General features: G+C 40.8%; 1 protein-coding gene across 1 annotated transcript in view; it reads left to right on the top strand.

The window, feature by feature from the left end:
* The first annotated feature begins 615 nt into the window (after positions 1–615).
* TOP1 (DNA topoisomerase I) overlaps positions 616–23,745 on the top strand; it is a 97,571-nt gene continuing 74,441 nt past the window's right edge. The window contains exons 1-2 of the mRNA XM_059133157.1: positions 616–918; positions 1,241–1,265. Coding sequence (XP_058989140.1) covers positions 886–918; positions 1,241–1,265 — 58 coding nt within the window. The 5' untranslated portion in view covers positions 616–885. The remainder of the gene's footprint in view (positions 919–1,240; positions 1,266–23,745) is intronic.

Here is a 23,745-nt window from a genome sequence, read left to right as displayed (position 1 = left end):
TGAAGTCAGCACTCCCGTGACCCAGGACTACATGGACCCGGCTCAAAACTGGAGCTAAACTAGACCTTGGTTGGTTAAAAAATTAAAAATAAATTTTAAGAAGTGTAGAGAAACCATCCAGAATGTTGGAAGGCCTGGACAAAGACTAGGAGGGAGCTCCTGCCTCCAGGTGGCCTAAGGGTCCCTTTAGCGAGCGAAAAGGAGCTGGTGAAAGGTCTGGGGTACCAAGGTATTTTCAGCTGCAAAGACATGCAAAAGCAGGACAGCAGCTCAGCCCGGGGCTGCCGCAGTCCCGCCGCGGCCTTTAAAGGCCCACCACGTGGCCGCGCTGCCGGCCGGGGTCCGGGGGCGGTGTCCCGGCTGCGCCTGCGCACTGCCTGGCAGAGGAGTACGAGTTCCGAGAAAAGGCGCCGGGAGAGGAAGGCAAGGTTGATCTGGGTGGGCGGACGTGGGAGGAGTCGGCTCCTTATGCAAATCACAGCGGCTCGCATGGACTGGGGGGCGGAGCTTGCGATGCAAAGTAGGTCCCCCTTTGGAAGCGCGAGGTGGGCGGGCCCCGCAACCCTCGGCCTCTTTTCCGCGAGTCCCTGACGTCGCCGACGTCTCGTTTAAAAGCGGCCGCGCAGGCGCAGTGAGCCGAAATGCGAACTTAGGCTGTTACACAACTGCTGGGGTCCGCTCTCGCCGCCCGCCCGGCAGTCAGTCAGCGTCGCCGCCGCTGTCGCCGTCTCGGCCGTTCCGGGAGTCTCAGGCCCGCAGCCGCCGCCGCTTACCCGCGCCTCCGGAAGCTTCCGGGAGCCCCCGTCCACCCGCACAGGCCGGTCCCGACCGTCTGCGCCGCCTCGGGGCCCCTCGCCGCCTGCCGCGCTCGCAGCTCCGGCCGACATGAGTGGGGACCATCTCCACAACGATTCCCAGGTACGGCTCGGCCGAGTCCTCCCGGCGCCCCAGCCCCGCCCCGGCCCTCCGCGACCCCCGGCCCAGGCCCCAGCCCCGGCCCGGCCGCTGTGACAGGCCGGAGCCCCCAGCCAGAGGCGGCCGGCCGGCGGAGCTGAGCGCCCCAGGCCTCCCGCGAAAGCCGCGAAGTTACACACTGGGTGGATGGTTGCCCCTTACGGCCGTTCCCGGGGCCCCCTTATCCCCGGGGCTCAGGGTGGACTAGGCCCCCGGCCCCGCGCGCTCGCCTCCCGCGGGGTGAAAGGAGCCTGTTTGTTCATAGTCCCTCGTTTTCTCTCTCCAGATTGAAGCGGATTTCCGATTGAATGGTGAGTGTGCCCCCCGCCCCGACCCCGGGTCCCCCAGCTGCCGGCCGCCTACCCCGCGCCGGGCCGGAGCCGGGCAGAGGACAGACATGGCGTCCCAGAGACTAAGTCCCGGCTCCTCGCTCACCGGCCCCATTGTTCCCATCGGGCCGCCTCTGGACCCCCTTTCCGGGCACCCCAGCCCCCCCAGATCGCGGCCATCCCAAGAGGGGGCAACGGAGACCCGGCGTCGCCCGCCGCCGGGCTTTGGGCAGCCTTTCCCGGCCCGGATTCCTCCCGGGAAAGTCGCCTTGTCGACAGTCGGGACTTAGTCTCTGCGCCATTTTCTTTTTCTCTCTCCTCTCCTTTCTGTGCCTGTGTCTCTTTCTCTCCCTCCCTCGGCTCCTTCCTTGAGCTGCCCAGAAAGAGCTTTCTGCAGAGCAAAGCCGTATAAATCACAGACCTCACCAGAGAGGGAAGGGTGGCAGACGGGATTGTTACTCGTTTTTCCAAGGAGAACTTTATTTTGGGGGTTATTCCCTTTATGCTGCTTGTTTGTTTCCTTTTCTGTTTTCCAGAATGAAAGATACCCTTCGGCAACTGTTGATTTGTGGGGGGTGGGGAGTGGGGGTGTAAGATGTTTATGAGGGGAAGTAGGGCTCTAAAACTAAAGCCACCCTTTGTGGAGTTGATCATATTTTGAGGTTGTTTTTCCCAACTTGTGTTCTTTGCAAAGGTAGTAGTAGTACCTCCCTTCAGAAAGTTTGCAAGTTCTCTGTGGGCCTTCCAATGTACATGTTTGACTCGGGCATATGGATTAAAAAAAATAATAATAAAAGTATTCCTGACTAGAACTTTTCCTGGTGGCTGAGGTTCCTAATACACTGTTTTGTTTTTGTTTTTTTGTTTTTTTGTTTGTTTTTTTTTTAAGCCGCGGCTTAGTGTACTTGTCAGGAGGAAAGGTTGTTGAGCCTCTCCTCTGGACCTGGTGTATTGGCCTTTTCTTTTGGGCTGTGGGGAAGAAAAAAAAAAGATTTTATTTATTGAAACAGTAGCCAGCACCCACCCCTGTTTCCTGTTCTTTTTCAGAAGCCCGCTGTTTTTCAGGAATTAAGAGCTAGCTTGCTTTTCCCAGATCTCTACGTTTTTGACCCCTTTTCAGCCAAATTAAGGCATTTATTCTTTGAGTATTTCCACTTCAGTTATTCAGTGAAGATTCCCCCCAATAAAAAGCCCACCCTGTGGGCTTTTCAACAGTCTTTTTGAAGGAGAAGGTATCCTCTGTAGTGTGCTGGGAATTCCCACTGATTCTGATGGTACATAATCCTGCTCAATTCGGGTTCCGGGAACCTCTCCAATGGGAGAAGCTGATGAGTAGGTTTTTTGATGTTGTAATCAGCAGTCCATCGTGTTAGCCTGCTCTACTGAGAGCAGTCCTGTGTTCAGATTTGTAGTGGGGCATCTAACAAGAGATGTGACTCTGCTAGGAAGAAGTGTGGTTAAAGTGTAACATTTCTTGAGCACCTAATATGTGCCAAACTGTGTGTAGTGCTAGAGCTGAACCTTTGGTCACAATGCTTCTCAGCCTCAATCTAGTCTATTGGGAGAGACATAAATTAGTTAATTATAAGGTAGGTGCTGAGGTGTATGTACACCCAAAATGCTTTGAGAAACTAGGGGACTTAATTTTGTCTGCGCGTGGGGAAATTTCTCAGAGGAGGTGACTTCTGAGGTGAGTGTTGTGCAAGACTAGGTGGTGAGTGTCAGGAGTTGGAGTATTTCTTAACTATGTTTAGCTAACCTGTCAGGATTTTAAAAGGGTGATGAGTCCCCTGCAGTTGAGAAAACTGCAAAAAGTAATAGATGTTTCTTTGGGACGTGGGAGCAAAGAAAGGGTGTGGCAGATGAGGATATAAAGCGTCCTTTTTACCTCTCTTGGAGGAAGGTAGGAGCTTAACCCAGGAAAAGTGTTCTTTTGACTTTAAGATTCAGCTGAGTCGGTCGTGTATTTAGTAAGGAAGAAAAGTTTAGTCCTTTCTCTTCAGAAAATTAATCTCCATGGTTCTCACTTAAATTATGCAAAGGAATTATTGAATATGTGATGATTGTAGGTTGCGTAGATTATTGATCTTTGATGCCATTTTTATAGAAACCGAAGTAAACTGAGTATATTGACTTTTAGAATGTGATCATTTGTAATTGCAGTAATTGTTAATATTTATTGAATACTTAGTGTCTGCCTGGCGCAACCTCCCAGTCTTTCCATGGGTTGCCTAATTTGATTTAATCCTCAAAGGACCCTATGAGTTAAGTACTATTAACTCTATTTTACAGATGAGGAAACTGAGGTTTAGGTATGTTTATTAGCTTGCTCACAGGCAGGTGAGTCTGGCATTCCAAAGCTCCCAAGCTTAGCCAGTATGCTATATATATATATGATTGAAGTATGAGAAAATTAAAAGCTGCACATCTCTACTTTCTTACAAAGCTGATAAATATGAGAGGGAAGGGTTTGTTTGTTATCTGCTTACTTTTTAACTAAAGCTACTTCTTCAAGAGAAAAAGCACTTTTAACTGCCTCTCCACCATCCTAAGTGTCTGACACTGGAGTAATGATTTTTGCAGATATTGTCTAGAAGAAAGATGTAATGTTAGTAACTATGTGCTTGCTCTATTAACTAATACCCTGGTAAGCAGTGATTAATATATGCAACTATGAAAGACAGTTTTTAAAAAATAAAAATGTGTTTAATGATACTCAGACATGTCATTATTGATCTTTGTATTAAGAAGAGTTTGCTTAAACATGATCTTAAGTGGACTTAACCCAACTTACAGATTAACTGTGCAAGTTCATATATGCAAACGTCCCTCATTCTGCTTGCCCTCATCCCTTAAGATCTAAAAGACTTTTTGCGCTTTTGAGCTCATTCTTTACAGCAATTAAAACTGTTGCTCTTCGTTTAGAATTTAGAACGTTCTGACCCATACTCAACTGCTAGGAAAAATCTGTAACTTGTGAAGCACGTTTGTATTTAAAGTATTGATAGTGAGCTTGGAGTTTCAGGAGCAGAAACTGTACATAATTTTTTACCTACCTCTTTCCTTTCTAAGTGTTGGTAGCACTAACCATAGTGGGGCTGAGTCATTATTACAGTACTGTGCAGACTGCCGAGCTATCTGTGGAGTTGATAATGGTAACGTCATGTTGGGGTTTAGTGATCCTTCTGCTGTTTCAAGGACTTGCCTCTCTACTGTGGATTTGTGGGGTTCCTCCCTCCCAGGGATGAGCAAAGTATAAGGCTTAATTAAATTAGTGACTAGTTAGTCTAATGTTATATGGGATCATAGTTTGACATCCTGTTGTTTTGATTCTGGTTAGCTTAATGGATTCAGGTTGTATGGAGGAATTAAATATAAATTGTTTCTGATGGTAACAAATAGTTATATTTCTGTGTGTTAGTTGCAGATTAAGGTGGGAAGATTGATGATGTGGCTATCTGGAAATTCCCATCACATTTTAAAAACTGCAAACTGATGGTACCTTCAAATGAAATCTGGCACATCTTCCTGCCCAATCCAGAAACACTTAAAACATCGGGCTCTGGTGTTTTCTTTTCCTTCTACAACCAAACTCCTTGGGGCATCTTTTCATAATTAGTGACTGCTGTGGACTCTTTATACTACACTTAGACATGAAATAAAATTGCTTGTCAACATGTGCTTTTTCGATTACTAGCATATCAGAGTTATCAAACAAATTTTAGATTCAGATGTTTCTGGTAAAACTAGAATGTCTAGGAGTTATTAAAGAAACAGAAATACCTCATAGTTTGAAAGGTGAAAACTAGGTGATATTGATGTCTCCAGCTCATACTTTTCTTTGGTAAGTAGATAAAATGGAAAGTAGAAATCCAGAGTTAGTTCCCAAATCTCATTTTAACCAATAGCAGCAAAAAAAAAAAAAAAAAAAAAAAAAGAATTGTCTAGCTTTTTTCTTTAACAAACATCAGCATAAAAATGAGGAATTGTGAGAGTTTGAAAGAGTGATTCATTAATTTGTTCTGGGTCTTAGTAAATTGGTATCCATTCATACAGTATACAAGAACCAGGGATTCTTAACATGTCTTAAATCTTATATTCCAAAATTAGGCCAGTGGGATTTTTTGATTGTTTCTTTTCAGCATGGGGGACGGATGCAAAAACTGTCAGCCTTTTAAATCTAAATGTTTGAGAAAGGTTTGTGTGTATGTTAATTATAGTAACAGTTATTCTCTACTGGTAAGGGTATGGGAAGCAATTCTTTTGTACTTTATGGATAGGTTTCATTTTAAGGAGCCTTTGGATTATAATGAAATTGTGTGTGTTATTTCATATTAGTTGGGTATGAATGCATATATATGTTATGGGTCTTTAACAAAATTTTGCCGTACTTGCAGTGCAAAATATAACTAATTTTCCTGAAACCCGAAGTTCTTACCACAGAAGTATGTTTTTGTGAGGGGTTTTATACTTACCATGTGAAACCATGTTGAACTCCAGTGAAGTTTTGGCTTTATTTGGAAAAATGGATTAAAATGTAATTGTTTAGTTTAGTTTTTTTTTTTTTTTTAAAGATTTTATTTATTTATTTGACAGAGAGAAATTACAAGTACACTGAGAGGCAGGCAGAGAGAGAGAGAGAGAAGGAAGCAGGCTCCCTGCCGAGCAGAGAGCCCGATGTGGGACTCGATCCCAGGACCCTGAGATCATGACCTGAGCCGAAGGCAGCGGCTTAACCCACTGAGCCACCCAGGCGCCCCTGTAATTGTTTAGTTTTGAATGAGGCTAAGGAAATGCTTTAAATGAATATTTGATGTGGGACCCTGAGATTTAAAAAAAAAAAAAAAAAAAAAGCCCTTTTGAAAGAATGTTAAAATATAGTCAATTCATTGCACTTGTATGGGGGAGAGTCAGTTGAGTGACTTTTTCTGTGTCCTGTGTTTTAGATAATCTCCTTAATTATTTTGAACATTAACTTTGCATAATAAGGGCATTTGGGCAAACTGTTGAGAATATGGCTTCTTAAGGTAAAAAGGTTGGGATGGGAGAAGTTCCTAACTGGCCTTTAAGATGTGAATGAGGTATTGTGTTTAAAAGGAAGTTTTCAGATTGTGTTTGAACTTTGAGTAGTAAGAGTTGGAACAAGTCTTTTCTCTGTATTTCCATGCCTTTTATATGAATTTTGAGATACAGCCTTCCTTTCTGTGGCTCCAGGCCAGTTACTGATGTAGGAAATCTAACAAGGCAAGGAATAATTAGCATTTCACCAGCCCCTGCCCCCCCCCCCCCCAACCTGCCTATCTTCGTGTGTGTTGTATGCTCTGAGTTGATAGCACCAATGCCTGGGTACTGTTGAGGGGGATAAAGATTGGGGGAAGGGGGGCGGGTATCTTGGTAGCCTAGGCTTTATTATTAAGTGGGAAAAAGCTTGTAAAATATGTTAGATATTAATGGTATTTTTGGTAGGGCTATAGGAAATGATAGTTTGCTGAAATAGTTGCAAATGGATATTGTTTAACGTGATTTTTTATTCTGTATGTTCAAGAAAGAGTCTTAAGTATTTTTCATACTGGGAGAGAAGTGATTTTACTGATTATCTCAAGTATGTTTTTATAGTTTGTAATACCATCAAGCTGGAACCCTATTTATCTACCTTTATCTGTCATTTATTTAGTCTCTAAATTTTAGTAGAGAAAAACTAAGGGAGAAAGACAGCTTAAGGTTTAAATTTCTTTTTTGGATGGTATTCATTTTCAGTTTGTTGGCTTAAATTTTTATATCTATTCAGTTATCTCCCTGCTTGCTGCCTTTACCTTTGTGTACTGTTATTGAGAATTTTCCTGAATTTATAGTAGATATTTTTATTTACATCTCCCTCATGCCCTCTCCTTTAGATTTAGGGTAAAGATGTATCTCTACTAGGCTGTTAATTTCCCTCTGAGTCTTTGAAGTTAACTTTGTTTCTGTAGACTTAAGGACCCAGAGAACTCCCATTCATTAGCATTCCTGAGATACCCCTAGATAGACTCCAACAAAAGGTGTTAAAGCAGTCAGCATTATGGGGGTCTTTAATTCTCTTGGTCTTTCTTGTTGAGAACAAGTTTCATAGATCCCTGGGTATTCTGACATTTTCCTATGTTTTAAGAACAAAAATCTGCCAACTCTTGGACTCCGTATTCTTTGTATTTTTTCTTAGCACAGTCTAGCAAAGATAGATGCCTGGGATCTTGTCTTGGAGGAGATATCCTTGGCTATTTGGAGTTTATCCCCCCGCCCCCCACACCCCAGATGCTTTAAGTGAAGGTTAGTCCTACGATAGAGTACACTAGAAATGTACTCTTTTGCCACTTCTTTAAAGTCCATATTTTAATCTTGTTGCTGTAAAAGAATGCCCAGATTGATAAAGGTTTATAAACAGAATACCGGTTGGGCAGAAGACATAAACCTAGCAGGTTTCGGGATGAGTAAATTAGGGGATCTCATTGGCTAAGACCTCTTACTTTATCCAGCTCCTATAAGGTAGCCTCTTCATTTGTACTCTGTTACCTGATCTCTTGCTACAGAGTAGAAGGGGAAGTGGGAGGAAAGGAACAAATTTTGAGAGCTTAGTAGACATCACATTTTTGTATTCATTAAATCTAAATTTAATGGGAATAGTAGAGATTGCATAGGTTTATGGGTGAACCTGAGACCAAGAAAGGAAAACTTTGCCATTTACACCTTCTCAGCTCCCCTTAGCATCCTGCCTGGTCTAGATTCCAGAAATCCCAGACTATAATTGGTAAGCTTCTAGTGAGAGATGTCACAGCCTGCCCTTAATTATGTGCTGGTAGAGATAGTTAAGACCCCTGGCATCTGGGGAGCTAGGTCTTAAAAGAGATGCTTTGGAGGTAAGGCTGGAACCGGATTGATATTAAAGGGTAAAAGTGATGAAGAGGGAGGCTGTGGGAAGATAATGATCTTGAGCAGCTGTGGTAAGTAGAAAATTGGAGTAGAAAAATCTAAATAAGTCCCTATTCTTAGTAAGAAACTTAACTCTGGCTGTTAAAGCTTGTTTTGTCATGTATAGATGGGGATGATATTTCTATGCTTCACCAACTATTGAAATTTAATTAAGTATATAGAGAGCCTCTTTTTTTTTTTTTTAAAGATTGTATTTATTTGACATCACAAGTAGGCAGAGAGGCAGGCGGAGAAAGAGGAGGAGGCAGGCTTCCCAACTAGCAGAGAGGCCCGAAGCGGGCTCCATCCCAGGACCCTGTGACCATGGCCCAAGCGAAAGGCAGATGCTTAACCCACTGAGCCACCCAGGTGCCGCTATAGAGAGCCTCTTTGCCCACATTTTAAAATTTAAACTTCGGTCAGACAGCTTCTATTCTGAAATGGATCTTCATTTTGAATGTTAGGATTCAGGTATGATGTTGGTGGCTCCTTCCTTCACTAGTATTCCCTGATAACGTTTTAAATTTTCTGACAGTTACATAGTGAACAGTAGCATATAACTAGAGTTGGTTGAGTCTTTACCTCCATAAACTTCACAACCATACACTGATCTCTTCTGATTATTTAACAACCACTATAAAAGGAAAGGTGTTATCTGTATCTAGGTTTAGGCTAAGGAGGAGCCAAATGTGTACGTGGTTCCTATTTTTCTAAGTATAAGAATAAGACAAGATTGTCATTGCTGAAAGAGCTTCTTTTTTTGAGGGGATGGGCTTAGAAATGAAGAAACTATATTGCTGTGGCTAATTTCTCAGCCTTTTAGTAGAACTATGGATTTTCTCTTAAAGATACCCAGAACTTATATGTGAATTATATCTCAGTTTTAAAAAAGGTACCCAGAACTTTGTCTTTATTAGATGCATGTAGTAAGTGAAATGCCAAGTTCATTATTTGTAATTTTTTATTTAAACGACAGAACTCAGTATGTCTTGTGTCACCATGTTTTTTTAAAGGCCACTATTGTCTTCTCCCCCTAAAACATATTTATTTTTTCCCTCCAAAACAGTTTTTAAAAAAGATTTTATTTATATATTTGACAGAGATCACAAGTAGGAAGAGAGGCAGACTGGGGGTGGAGGGGTGGGAAGCAGGCTCCTTGTTGAGCAGAGAACCTGATGCGGGGCTTAATCACAGGACCCTGGGATCATGACCTGAGCTGAAGGCAGAGGCTTTAACCCACTGAGCCACCCCGTGCCCCACTCCAAAACATCTTTTTTTTTCTTTTCAAAGATTTTATTTATTTATTTGACAGAGAGAGATCACAAGTAGGCAGAGAGGCAGGCAGAGAGAGAGGAGAAAGCAGAGAGCCCAACTCGGGGCTCGATCCCAGGACCCTGGGACCACGACCCGAGCCGAAGGCAGAGGCCTTAACCCACTGAGCCACCCAGGCACCCCATCCTTCAAAACATTTCTAAACTGTGAAGTCTCAAAGCATCTGAGAGTTACCTTAATTTTTCATTGATTTATATATTGCTTAAAGGGACCAACTCAACTTCTGTGAAATAGTAATTCTTGGCAACAAGAATGCCTTAAATAATAAAGCTTAGGAATAAGAATTTAAATGGGGAACTCCATGTTAGTAGTTACACATGAGTATAGGCATTTGGGAGATTTCATGAAAAAATTTGGTAAGCAGAAATTTCAGTAATGGCTCATAAGTCTAGCTAATGGTGAGTGCTCCTTAAAAGAAAAATAAGCCAAAATCATTTGTGGGATATGTTTACTAATGTCCATTAGATTAAGCGGGTGGATCTTAGTAGATACACCTTTGATCAGAAGGATTATCATAGCAGCATCACAACAGGAGCAGACTTCAAACACAGTATTCACTTAAAGGTTGGGTAGTGAAAATAATTTCAAAATTGGGTCTAATTTTAAAGAATCTTCAAAGGTAAAGTTTTCTAAAGATAAACATCTCAGGAATAATATGGTTTGTAAAGTATACGGAGAAAAATATCTTGCAGAAAAGTGATTATTTAATAGTGCATGGCTATATTGCCCTCATTTTGTGAGAATGTCCAAAATTGAATTTAAAGTCTTCAGAACTTAGGCCTCTTTCTCCTCTTTTTTCTCTGATTCAGAATGTGAATGGTCGCATGCGTGTTTTTGTGTCAGTGTATGTGTGTGTCCCTGTCCGTGTGTGTGTCCCAGCCAAATTAATCATGATAGAGTGGAGGAGACAGATACTGAGTCAGGGGGATTTGAATTTGAGTTCTTGTGCTTCTGCTCAGTAGCAAGAAGTTAATCTCCAAGCCTTAGTTCTTTACCTGTAAACTAGGTCTAATACTTAACTCACAAGCTTGAGGATTAAAGAGCATGTGAGGATCACTGTCGGAAAGGTGGAGCTTAGTACAGAATTTTGAGTTCCTTGCCAATCCTTAAAAATAAATAAATAAATAAATATATAAATAAACCTTTTTCAGAGATTGCTTTTTTAGTTTTAGTTTTTGTTTTTAATTTATTCATATGACAGCACATGCAGGGGGAGCAGAGGGAGAGGGAGAAACAGGCTCCCTGCTCAGCAAGAAGCCCAACACAGGATCCTGGGATCCTACCTCAGCTGAAGGCAGATGCTTAACTGACTGAGCCATCCAGGTGCCCTGCTTTTTTAGTCTTTCGTACAAAGGGAACGACTTTAATTTTTGAATTTGTGTATTGTGAGATTTTACCCAAGGGAGAGGGTCACTAGGGAGCTTTGAATATGATAACTGTTGCTGTGGATCCAGATGGGGGAGGCTCAAGATGGGTAAGACTTTGTGACTGTGTACAAACCACTTTGTTTCTCACATTTAAATTACAGTTTAAGAGTCTTTGGCAGCCAGTAACTTTTCCCCGTTTGCACTTGGGATGGTGTAATATTTATAGATCTACTCAGGAAAATAAAAAAATTTCATGTTTAATTGCAAATGGAAAATATAAGCTGCCATATTTATTCATTCAAACATTGAGAAAGTAAATACCAGTAACGACTAGATCTAGATCAACAAGACAAGTCCATATGGTTCCCAGAACAAACATTTTGAAGTTAGTACTTGCAGGTCTATAACTCACTTCCTCTGTTGATATTCCATATTTCACAGAGGCTCCTGACATACCAAACTGAATAGAGATGGAAGGTTCTTTCTAGCAGTTAATACTTTAAATCAGTGAAAGAGTGATGTCTCCATTCATTGCCAATCTAAAAGGTTTTTTGCTTGTTTGTTTTTTCCCTCCTTGCAAAAATTGGAAGCCTAGGACCTTATTTTAATTCCAAAGATATCCAAATTCTTAACTGTTCAAGGAAAAAAAATTCTTTTAGGATAACTTTAAGCTCATTAAGTTATTTCACCTAGAATAGAATTTCAAAGTACTGTGGATTTCCCATATCTTTCTGTATCAGCAGTATTACATAAGATTTAGAAAAGTAGTTTTCAGGTTTTCCTGAATAGGTAGGTTTGTCAGTGACTAGAAATGTTCCAATTCGGTTTGAGAAAACATGTGACAATAGCTAATTCAAATATTTGCTTGAAATGGTTTAAATCCTTGAACTGAATTGCCTGAAATAGAGTATAAAATCACCATCTTCATAAATTTGAAGAACTAAAATCTTAAGAGATTAGACTCAGTACTTAAAGTCCTGGGAAACTAATTTTGTGGAGCAGTTTAAGTATATTAGTATTGTTACTGCTTCCAGTCCATGAAAGTGTCTTGATATGAAACCTGTTAAACTCCTCAGAGAAAGGTTCAGAGTATGTAGTGTTATTACTTAAAATGATTTGAATATGGAAAAGTAATCCAGACTAATGTTAGACTGAACATGCCTTATTATAATCAGTGGGTCTTCACAAGAATGAATGCAGTGTCACTAGTTCTTGCTGTTTAACATCAGAAATAAGGAAACAAGAGTCTTTCAGGGAATTGATCATACCTCAGGATCTGTTTCATAGTTTTTCATGGTTCCAGTTAACCAAGAAAGAAGACAAAAGCAGGGATGAAGAACATGTGTTGTCTAGTCTTTGTAACTGTTGGCTTCTTACATGACCTCCAGGCAGAAAGCTCTCTAAGGCTAGACGCCCCCATTCACCCTCCCCCAGCCCCAGCTCTGAGAGGTCTCTGGGTTAGTGTCCTCTGTGCATGTTCAGCTGGTGGTTGTTTGACCATAATTACTACTTTTTTCCCCCCTTAAAAATCAAATCACCTCCCTTCTCCCTTAAATGCAGTGTGATATAAAAATAGGAACTTCAGCAGAACTTTATAGTCCTTTACAAATGGTTACACCTTCCTAATTTCAGAATGTCGGGAAGGTTGTCTATTAGCAGAAGTATGGTTGTTTGCTCTGTAGAAAATTGGATTCTAGTGGGGCAAACAAGAAGCCAAACTTTTTCCTCTTTCCTGAAAATACTATAGAACTTCTTTAGGACTGGAGCTAATCTGTGGAATTTATGTCAGATAGTGTTTGTATTGAGCTCAAGTTTTAGGGCAATAGTTTAAAGTTACAGTTCAATATGATTCAGTTGGATCCATAAGTGACTGAAAACAGTAGAAATGTTGGTATAAGATGACCAGATTATTGGGGTGCCTGGGGGGCTAAGTGGGTTAAGCCTCTGCCTTCAGCTCAGGTCATGATCCCAGGGTCCTGGGATCGAGCCCCGCATCAGGCTCTTTGCTCAGCGGGGAGCCTGCTTCCCCCTCTCTCTCTGCCTGCCTCTCTGCCTACTTGTGATCTCTCTCTCTCTGTCAAATAAATAAATAAAAATCTTAAAAAAAAATTTTTTTTAACTAAAAAAAAGACTACCAGAATATTAAGCAGGATCCATACCGATGGCACATATGTAAATATGCATGTCAGTAGGTACTATTGTACAAAAGAGAAGCTAATTTTGTAAAGTACACTTACTGAAAACTTGACTAAGATTTAAAAAAATGTCCTTCTGGGGCCCCTGGGTGGCTCAGTTGTTAAGCGTCTGCATTCAGCTTGGGTCATGATCCCTGGGAGGCCCCCCTCCCCCAATCAGGCTCCCTGCTCAGTGTGAAGCCTGCTTCTCCCTCTCCCCCTCCCCCGCTTGTATTCCCCCCCCCCCTGTCAAATAAATAAATAAAAATCTTTTTTTTTTTTTAAAAAAAGGTCCTTCTGCAGCAGCTCTATCTTCCAGGAATAAAGTTCAGTGTGTATTCTTCTCCCACAAGTCTGCAGTCCTGTTTTGTTCTGTTCAAGTATTCCTTTTTACTCTGGAGTATCTCTTAGTCTTTAGAATTTGGTACAGTTTGCATAAGTATGCCTGGCCCTTCTCCATTTTATGATTTATTTAGGAAGGCACTAAGTATTGTAAACTCCTTTAGGATTAGCAACAGCTCAGAGCCTATTTCCACATTGAAGGCATAGTTATGGATATTCCCCTTCCATTTTCCTGAAATCTGTCTGCAGTCCCAAGTCAGAAGCAACCACTTTTCTCTGGCTTTGAGCTTCTCTTGTCCTCTTCTTCCAATTTTTCATTCTGGACTGGAGAAATTTACATGTTTCGGTTATTTACTATGTATGAAGTGTAAAATAACACTATCTCATCCTGTATGGATAGTACAGATGCTTTCAACAAATGTTTTAATTATGAGCTGGGACCCCTCTCTCTTCTAGCTCATTAGCTGGTTGAAAATCAAGTGAGAAAAAGTGAGAACTCTGTCCTAAGTTTGCTTTCTTTTTAAGATTTTATTTTTAAGTAATCGTACACCCAGTGTGGGGCTCGAACTCACAACCCTGAGATCAAGAGTCACATACTCCACCAACAGCGAGTCAGGAATCCTACATTTTTGTTTGCAAGCTAATATGCTTAAGAATCTCCTGGGAGCACTTGGTAAAAAGACCTATTCCTAGGACTCTTAAGTTGATTCCTTAGTGGCACAGACTGAGATTTTATTTCATTCATTCATTCATTCATTCATTTATTTATGTTTTAAAGAGTGAGAGCACTCAGGGATGGGGGTGGCCAGAGGGAGACAGAATCTTAAGTAGGTTCCATGCTAGGTGTGGAGGAGCTTGATCTCATATCATGACCCAAAGCCAAAGTCAGAAGAGTCAGACACTCAACTGACTGAGCCACCTAGCTACCCCAGAAATCTGCGTTTTTAAATATTTATTTAACAATCCCGGCTGATTCTGATTAATACAGCTGACCACAAATTATCTTTGGAGAAATTGAGCCATCTGGACTTCACTGTCTTACTTGACAAAGATGTGTGTGTGTTTTGCTTTGTTTGGTTAAGGTACTCTGTTGGTTAAGCTATTCAGTTTATGGTTGGTTTTGTTTTTGATTTTGAGGGACCAGAACAGTGTTTTTCAGTATATGTTTATAGAAGCTTGATATTTATCCTCAATATCTTCTGCCTTTCAGTGAGCATTTACCTAAATAGTAGAGATAGTTAACTGCTTTTGCAGCTGTTTTACTATGTATCTCATCAGAATCCTAATCCTTTCTCCTCCTTCATGTTTAACAAGCCATTATTTGATCCTGATGTCATCTTTTAGGATTGGGTGACTAAGTAGAGCACAAAGAGCCAGAGGTTGTTTTCATAGTGATATCCCTAGAATGGCTAAGGCAGAGCATTAATAGGTAAGTGGAGTTACTGGTACATTTTAGTGGTAGGCTGAAGATCTTATCTATGGCGGGTCACTACCTTTAGAGATTAAATTAGGGGTCTTTAGCTACTGATGGCACTGATTGACATGGGAGGATTTGAATGGAACAGTAGTTTTTATGTGTTTTCCTGATTAGCTTTGTCTAAGAACTTGTTGGAAATGCAAATTCTTGGGCTCATTCAGACTCTGAATGGGGTCTTAGTCAGTGATGTTTTAACAAGTCAGCCAGGTGATGTGATGCACACTAACGTTTCAGAACCAGTGGAATAAATTAAGTTTTGAAGTTCACCTTTTCCTGTTGAGCATCACATTTTTATTTTATATTTTTAGGTGTTTTTTTTTTTTTTTTTTTTTTTTTTTTTTTGAGCCTCACATTTTTAGTAGGAATGAAAGAACGTGGACAAAAAGTCCACTTGCTTACTATTGAAATAGAGACTTCAGAGCTAGATAAACTTGGTTAGCTGGTGGCCCTAAGCAAGTTATAACTCTGGTCCTCGTTTCTCATCCATAAAAGTAGAGGGATAATAGCTATCTCAGAGTCCTATAAAAGAGCACCTAATAGTGTCTGGTACTACTATATCCCCAACATCAAATAATTGACAAAAATAAGATAAATATATCAAAATAAGCTTCTGGTCAATTATTTAGTCCTGACATACATATGAAACTTAGAACTAGTTTTGTAGTAATTAAACATCTCAAGCAGTTATTATTTGTTTTGTTGTGTTTTTGTTTTGTTGTGTTTTTTTACAAGGCCCATGGCTAGACCTCAGTTCTTGTTCAATTACTTATTCTTCCTTACAGTTTTGAAGTTGGAGTAATTCATAATTGGAGCATAAAAAGGAGCCTGTTACATGAATAGGACGAGAAAGGCTTCTGAAGAACATATATGTGTTCAGGCTTACTGTTTCTCCACCCAGTTGCCCAGAATATGGCCTGTGCATTTCAAGTACCATCAGTAGTGGTAACTCTAGGCCAAGAGGGCCCCTTAGTTGAATTAGTAATAGGATGCATGAGACAGTGCATCAACACCCTTGACTCCTATCTAGCCAAACAGGGTGTAGACTTGGGGGCATTTTGAGGCCCAGGCTCTGTTGAAAACAAGGGCGGCTTAGGTTGAGCTGTGGATGGATGTCTGTGTAGCATAGATTGGAGGTTTGTAGTCACTTTCACTATTTCCCAGGTATTAAGGGCTCACTTAATAGAAGCAAAGGAGGACAAGCCTGCAGGAATGGGCCTGTCCTAATTGAGCTGGCCTGAGAAGGTACATTTTCAGGTTAGACAAGTCCTTTTTTCCTTTCTGCCTCCTGGGAAAGAAGTAGCATTTTCGCTCCGGGATGTCCCCTGAAAACATGACTCACTGCTGAAGAGTATATGAAATGTAGATGTCCATTTTAAGGGTCTTGTAACAGGTTAATTACTCGGCGAGGCAGGAGTAAAACATTCTAACTTTGTCTTGTATTTAGAGAACAAATTGAGTTCGTTGAATAGGATTTGTTTGCCATACTTGTTTTTTTCTTTTTTAAGATTTTATTTGAGAGAGAGCGAGAGACAAAGATAGAGAGAATGCATGAGCAACTGGGGAGGAGAGAGAGAAGCATGCTTCCTGCTGAGCAGGGAGACCGATTCAGGGCTTGATCCCAGCACCCTGAGATCATGACCTGAGCAGAAAACAGTTGCTTAACTGACTGAGCCACCCAGGCGCCCCTGTTTGCCATACCTTGGATGCTTAAAATAATTGTACTATCTAGGTTTGACTTCTGCCTCAGTGGACTAATACCTTAGTTGAAATGTTCTCTGGGAAGCACTCATTGAGGCTCTGATTCTCCAGGGACTCTGTGCAAAAGTGGCCTGCTTTTGAGATTGCCATTTTAGCCAGGAAAACTTTTGGCTGGCCTTAAGGAATTACACAGCATAGTGCCTTGCCATGTAGGGTAAAGGTCCTTGACTGGCCTCCAGCAGGGGAGTTGGTGGTGGGGTGGAGAGTCAGGACAAGGGAAGTCTTACTCCTCAGTTTGCCAGTTGTGACCAGAATGAATCATATAACATAGTGCCTCATGCCCTCCGTACCAGTGAAAGGAAGATGTTGACCTGGATCCAAGCTTTTCAGTCAGTGCTGTCCTGGTAGAACCTTCTCTCATGAGGAAAATGTTCTGTATCTGTGCTGTCCTATGTGGTGGCTACCAGCCAGATGAGAGTAGTATTGAGCCCTTGAAATGTGGCTTATGTGACCAAAGAACTTAAAATTTTTATTTTACTTAAAGTAGCTACATGTATAATTGGACAGCATAGGTCTAGATTAAATTTAGATAAGAGCAGAGAGATTTAGGTTTAGATTTTGCTTGGAATATGTGTGGTTGGAATACTTGGAACTTAAAAAAAAAAATCCAAAAGGTGTGAATTTGGTGAGTCTGAATAAGTCTTCCTTCTGTATAGTCCTATATATTCTACATTGCCTTATGCTGCTAAGAGGACTTACAACTGGTAGGCACAGTGGTGTTTTTTAAGAGCAGGTGGAAGTTTTGACAGTTTTGCATTTTACTTGACCACTTCAGTATTGCTCAGAGGTGAGCATTTAAGGTCCTTGGGCTTGAATAAATTCTCATTTCATCTCAGCAGCTCTATTAGATAAATCATGTATAATTTGTAGTTGACAAAACAGATTAGCTTATATTTATATATACCTTTATGGATTTTTATCCTTTAAAATGATTGGAATTTGTCTTCATCTGAAATTGCAAATTTTTAGCACGTTGCCCTAATAAGAGATTAATTTGTATTTGTTAAATAGTAGTCCATAATAAGTGACTATCTGACTGTAAGTGGTAGAAAATCTGAAATTGTATAGGAAGTAGCTCCTGGCTGGCTCAGTCAGTAGAGAATATGACTCTTGATACTGGGGTTGTAAGTTTGAACCCCACGTTGAAGGTAGAGTTTACTTTAAAAAAAAATTGTGGGGTACCTGGGTGGCTCAGTGGGTTAGGGCCTCTGCCTTCAGCTCAGGTCATGACCTCAGGATCATGGGATCGAGCCCTGCATCGGGCTCTCTTCTCAGTGGGAAGCCTGCTTCTCCCTATCTCTCTGCCTGCTTGTGATCTCTCTCTCTCTGTCAAATAAATAAATAAAATCTTTAAAAAAAATTTGTATAGGCCGACAAATAACACCTGAGAGATTAACTCATCTCAAAGTGTTGATTACAGTAAAAGCAGATCAGAACTCAATTTCTGCAACTTACTTGGGGTCCTCCTCTCATTTGCATATTTGCATGCTCATAGTGAATGTCGACTGCATCTCACTTGTAAGTACTGTGGTCCACAGTTAGCTAGACAGTATTCATCTAATGGCCTAAAATGGGACTGTAGCCTTGGCTACTATGAGGACCACTGACATAGTGGACATGTGAAGTCTCAGAGAACAACTTCGGTGAATTGTTTAAAGGCCAGGAACAGATCCATTTCCTCCAGCTTTAGCTTCAGATTATGGTCATTTATTTTAGAGGTGGTAAGAGGCAGTGGACTAGGGATAAAATAAGGGGCACCTGGGTGGCTCGGTGGGTTAAGCCTCTGCCTTCGGCTTGGGTCATGGTCTCAGGGTCCTGGGGTCAAGTCCCACATCAAGCTCTCTGCTCATTGGGGAGCCTGCTTCCCCTCTCTCTCTGCCTGCCTCTCTGCCTGCTTGTGATCTCTCTCTCTGTCAAATAAATAAATACAATCTTAAAAAAAAATTTACGAATAAACAAATAGATATTTGAACATTTACTATTTCCACTTTACTTTTGAAGAAACTGAGACTGAAGGCTGTGTAGACTGGAAGACTAATCTAGGCCTATCTGATTCAACATCCTAAGTTCTAAAAGGCAACACAGGACAAGGTAAAGGCAAACCTGGGTGACTCAGTTGTCTCCTGGGAATTGTGGGCTATATTAGAGCTACCCATATAGTATTAGACTAAAGGCTGTCAGAGCACTCACCTTCATTTACAGTGGATCTTTACCAGACAAATATCATTGACTAGTAGGCTCCGCTGTAATCTATTTATTTTTAAAGATTTTATTTATTTGTCAGAGAGAGAGGATACAAGCAGGGGGAGCGACAGGCAGAGGGAGAAGCAGACTCCCTGCAGAGTAGGCAGCCTATGGTGGGACTCAGTTCTGGGATCATGACCTGAGCCAAAGGCAGGCGCTTAACTGACTGAGCCACCCAGGCGCCCCTCTGTTGAAATTTAATACAGTGTGTAATCGTTTCCCTATTAAGGGAAGTCTGACTGCCTGTGTAAAAAAGACCCCAGAGTAATTTATTTTTTAGCAGTTCAACTTGTACTTGGAGCCAGTTATTCCTGAAATAAGTAAAACCTCCTTTTATCTGAGTACTCAAGAAAAAGGATCTTCTTATTACCCGGGGATTAACTAGACTCTCCCACCCTCTTGTTTTAGAAGGATCTCTGAAGTCTGCTTGTTTATGAAGGAATTTCATCAGTGTTGTTTAGCAGTATGTGAACAAGTACAATGTTATTCCCACCTCAAGGGGGATGAATAACAAATTTAGCTAGCTTGCTAATTAAGAAGCTGAAATGGCAGTGGGCTCTGCATTGGCCTCCTCTTCAAAGTTATCATTCATGTGATTTACTTTATCTAGTTAGACAGATTAGGAGTAAATTTTAACTACTTTTAAATTATGTTGATTAATGACCATTCCTGGGCTCTTTGAAGGAAGGAAAATGGTGTAAGTTGGACTTAGTGTGACTATCATTTAGGAGAAAGCTTTGGAATGAGAGAGGAGCCATAGGAACAGGTAAAGCGGGGGAATATTCTTCACTAACACACTGAGCTTGAGAACGGCACCTGTCTTCACAGGGTATATTGGGGATAGTTTCAAAAAGAATGTTATTAAATATACCAGTAACTAATGTTATATGTTATACCTTGGTTTTTAAAAGGAGGTTATTTCGGGGTTCCTGGGTGGCTCATTGGGTTCAAGCCTCTGCCTTTGGCTCAGGTCATGATCTTGGGGTCTTGGGATCGAGCCCCTCATCCAGGTCTTTGCGCAGCGGGGAGCCTGCCTCCCCCCCCTCCCCCCCCCCCCGCCACGAGCCACCAATCTCTCTGCCTGCCTCTCTGTCTACTTGTGACCTCTGTCAAATAAATAAATAAAATCTTTAAAAAAAAAAAAAAAGTTACTTCATGACATGGGAAAATTGCATGAAATTGAAATTTCCATGTCCATAATTAAAATTTTACTGTAGTGTAGCCATGCTCATTCCTTTAAATATAATCTGTGGCTGCTTTTCTGCTACAGTGGCCATTGAGTACCTGCTACAGAAATCGAATGGGCTGTAAAGCCTGAACTAGTTACTACCTGTCCCTTTACAGAAAAATGTTGTTAACCCTTGGATTGGTGAGTAGTGCCAGGTGCTTACCTGACTGAGTGGCGCTTGTATCTGTCACAGAAAGCTCACAAGATTCTCTTTATATTACTTGGTAGCCTGTAGCTCCCAAAGGAGTCTGTATAAGAAAAATGCCAAGAGTTTACTCTAAGTTTGCAGTTTCATTGAGTCTTTAATCCATTTTTTTTCTTACTCATTTTCATTCATTTTCCCAACAGAGTCCTACTGGTTAGACTCAAGTTACCTGTCTCTTGCACTGGTTGTGCAAACAACAAAGAAAGTTTATATTGGAAAGAACTTGACTACCCTACTCCTTACTTAAACTATGTTACCTCTTACATATGTTATCTCTTACCTCTTACAATGTTACCTCTTCCTCTCAAACAGGTTGTGAGAGAGCAGGTAAAAACAACCTCTTTACTTCCTCAATTGTAGAGACTCAACATTCTCAGCTGTATGAAATAAATAAATATATAAAGTCACCAGGGAACGACTCAGCACCTTGTGCCTGCCTTTTAAAGGAATGGAGACCCAATTGAAATAGAAACTGGAAATAAAATCAGTAGCATGTCCATTATTGCGGGTGGCTGGTATTTGGTATTAATTATTGCTCAGAGGATCAAGAAACAAGAAGGTGGGGTTTTTCAAAATATGATTCTGGACAATGTAGATTATGGTCACCTGGAGGGTTAAAATACACATATCTAGGGATAATCTAAGTGTCACCTGGGGAGTTAAAATATACATATCTAGGAATGATCTAAAACCCAGGTGTCAGGGAAGTTTTAAGAACCATTAGTATCAAGGATTTAATTTTTTTCTTTTTACCTTAATCTGTTTTAACTTTGAATTAAAACAAGGTTTTTGTTTTTTGGTTTTTTTTTTTTTCCCTACAGATTTTTTTTGGTTGGGGGGAGGGAAGGGAGAGGAAGACACCCCACTGAGCTCAGAATCTGAGGCAGGGCTCAAAGCAGGGCTTGATCTCAGGACCCCAAGATCATAACCCTATCTGAAATCAAGAATTGTTTGATTTGGGGTTGATTGATTGATGATTGATTGGGGCGCCTGATTGGTTGATTAGGGACACCTGAGCCACCTGGGTGCCCCTAAAACAAAATTTTTAAAGGACTTTATTTAATTTTTTTTAAGAATGAAAGTGAGATTGTGAGCAGGGAGAGGGGTCGAGGGGGGAAGGAGAAGGGGAAGAGAAGCTGAAGCTGTCTCTGTGCTGAGGGTGGAGCCTGCTGGAGGGCTGGATCCCACCATGTTGAGATCATGACCTGAGCTGAAACCAAGAGCCAGATGCTTAACCAACTGAGCCAGGTGTCCCTGAGTAAACAATTTCTAAGGTCATAGGATTCTTTTGACTAGAAGTGTAGGTGTCAATAGAGGTCATCTTACAGATTGGAAAAAACAGACTAGATCAGAGAAATAAATGAACCAAGTTCCCCATCAGGACTCTGCATAAAAGACTCCGTTGCTTTAAGGAATTGACCTAAAATATGTTGTTTAGTTCTGGGATGATAATACAACAGTGAACAGACTGTTCTGGACCCTAATTGTGTCTACAAACTACAGCTCAAAAGACCTTATATTTAATTAGGTAACATTTTTTTTTTGAAAATATATAATATATATTTAATATTATAATATATAGTGGTGGTCCCATCACTGAAATCTGAGTTCTTTTTAAAAATTTTAATGTAATTAATTAGTCCCTGGGAATGAGAACCAAGAGAAGATGAACTTGAATTTAAGGAGCAGAATGGGAGAGAAGGTTGTTAAAGTAAGTTAACATAGGGTGCCTAGACAGGAAGAGGCTAAAAAGACAGATTAAGGTAATTGTAGTGTTGTAAAAGCATAAAAGAAGTCCAAGAAATTTAAATGCGGAAGTAGACTGACTGGAAGAGAAAACCCTCTGACCATTTAACCTTTTTTTGGTGTGTGGGACTAAGACCTAAAGCAAACCAGCTGGCTGCTTGCTTCATTTGTGTCTTTCATGAAAGGTCCTTAAAGACAGTGTCTGGTCACTCCTTTCACAGAGTTGCTGATGTTTAAGAACCACAGTAAGTTCTCGTAAGGGTTTTTAAGTCAATTTGTACTGTCTCTCGTGAACTTGTAGACACTTTGGAAAAATGTGACTGTTTTTAGAAATTTGAAGTTGTGTTGCAAAGTTGATTAAAAAAATTTTTTTGAAAATCGTGGGCTTCTGTCTTTGAGCAACTCTGTGTTTTCCTAATGCAGTATACTAGAAGTTTCTGATGATGAAGTTTTTACCAAGTATTGAATTGAGGAGAAAGACTCAAGCATTTTGCAGAATGATTGGCAAGTTTCATTTGATTAAAGTTGACCCTTTCTTTTCCTTGGCCTCAATAACTTATTGTGAAGGTCTTCTCCAGCTGAAACATTAAAGTCTGACACTGGAACTTCACAGAACCGAGTCCAGGGAAACTTGGGCTGTTAGGGAGACCCTTTTACCTCCTCCCTTTCCACAGTTACTCATTTAACAGCTACTGGTGTTGGGTGGAGTTAGGGTGGTTATTATGTTCTTTATGGAACTTTATGAGGGCAGAGACTTGGTATTGTTTGCTGCTCTGTTTCCATACCTAGAACAATGTCTGACACAGAGTTGACATTGGATATATATGCAAATGAATGAATACTGTGAACCCCAACTGCCTTAAGGTGGGAAGAAGAGATATACTTCTCAGCTGGAGTTGGCTTTTGTTTTATCAGCTTGAGAATACTAGGTCACTAATGGGAGAACCCCATTAGTTACAGTAATAAATGAGTCTGTGACTAGAGGTATTAATTTACATCTAGCACACATCTGCAGAGAACAAATGATAATTTTGACTTCAAAAATTAGAAATGTTACTAGTCCCTTCCCTCATTCTGGATTTTCTTTAGAGCTGAATCCTCCCAGCAGTTTTCTTTTACATTCCAGAGCTCTTTGAGCTTTCAGCCAGAATACCATCTGTCCTGCTTGCTTTGAAAGGCTATTAACTATGACCTGGAATTTTGGAAATATGGTTATTGAGAATCGCCGTAAAATATTGATAAGGACTGTTCTATGGGCTGCAGATTGAAATTGGCCGCCATTAGGATGGATCACAGTTTCCTAGATTAAACCAGTCACATTTGGTAAAGTCCAAATTTAGACACCTGTGGTAGGGGAGAGGGAAGGGTAGAATTCTTGCATACCTCAATCAATTTCTCTTCCACTTAATGGGCTTTGAGCCTTCCTAACTGCTTTTAGTTTGGCATTGAGTTCCTGGGGAGATTCACACAGCCCTGATACTGACCACACTCCCAGGTGCTGGTCTTTATCACCAAAACCAGCTTGTTATCTGTCCTAGACAGAAACAGTCTTAAAGTGTTAGAACCTACTGAGTATAGAGCTTATTTGTTTTTGGTTTGTTTTTTTTGTTTGTTTGTTTGTTTTTTTTTTTAAGATTTTATTTACTT

This window comes from Mustela lutreola, chromosome 9 (assembly GCF_030435805.1).
Source record: "Mustela lutreola isolate mMusLut2 chromosome 9, mMusLut2.pri, whole genome shotgun sequence".
NCBI classification, from domain to species: Eukaryota; Metazoa; Chordata; class Mammalia; order Carnivora; family Mustelidae; genus Mustela; species Mustela lutreola.
This window is presented reverse-complemented; position numbering and strand designations above follow the sequence as displayed.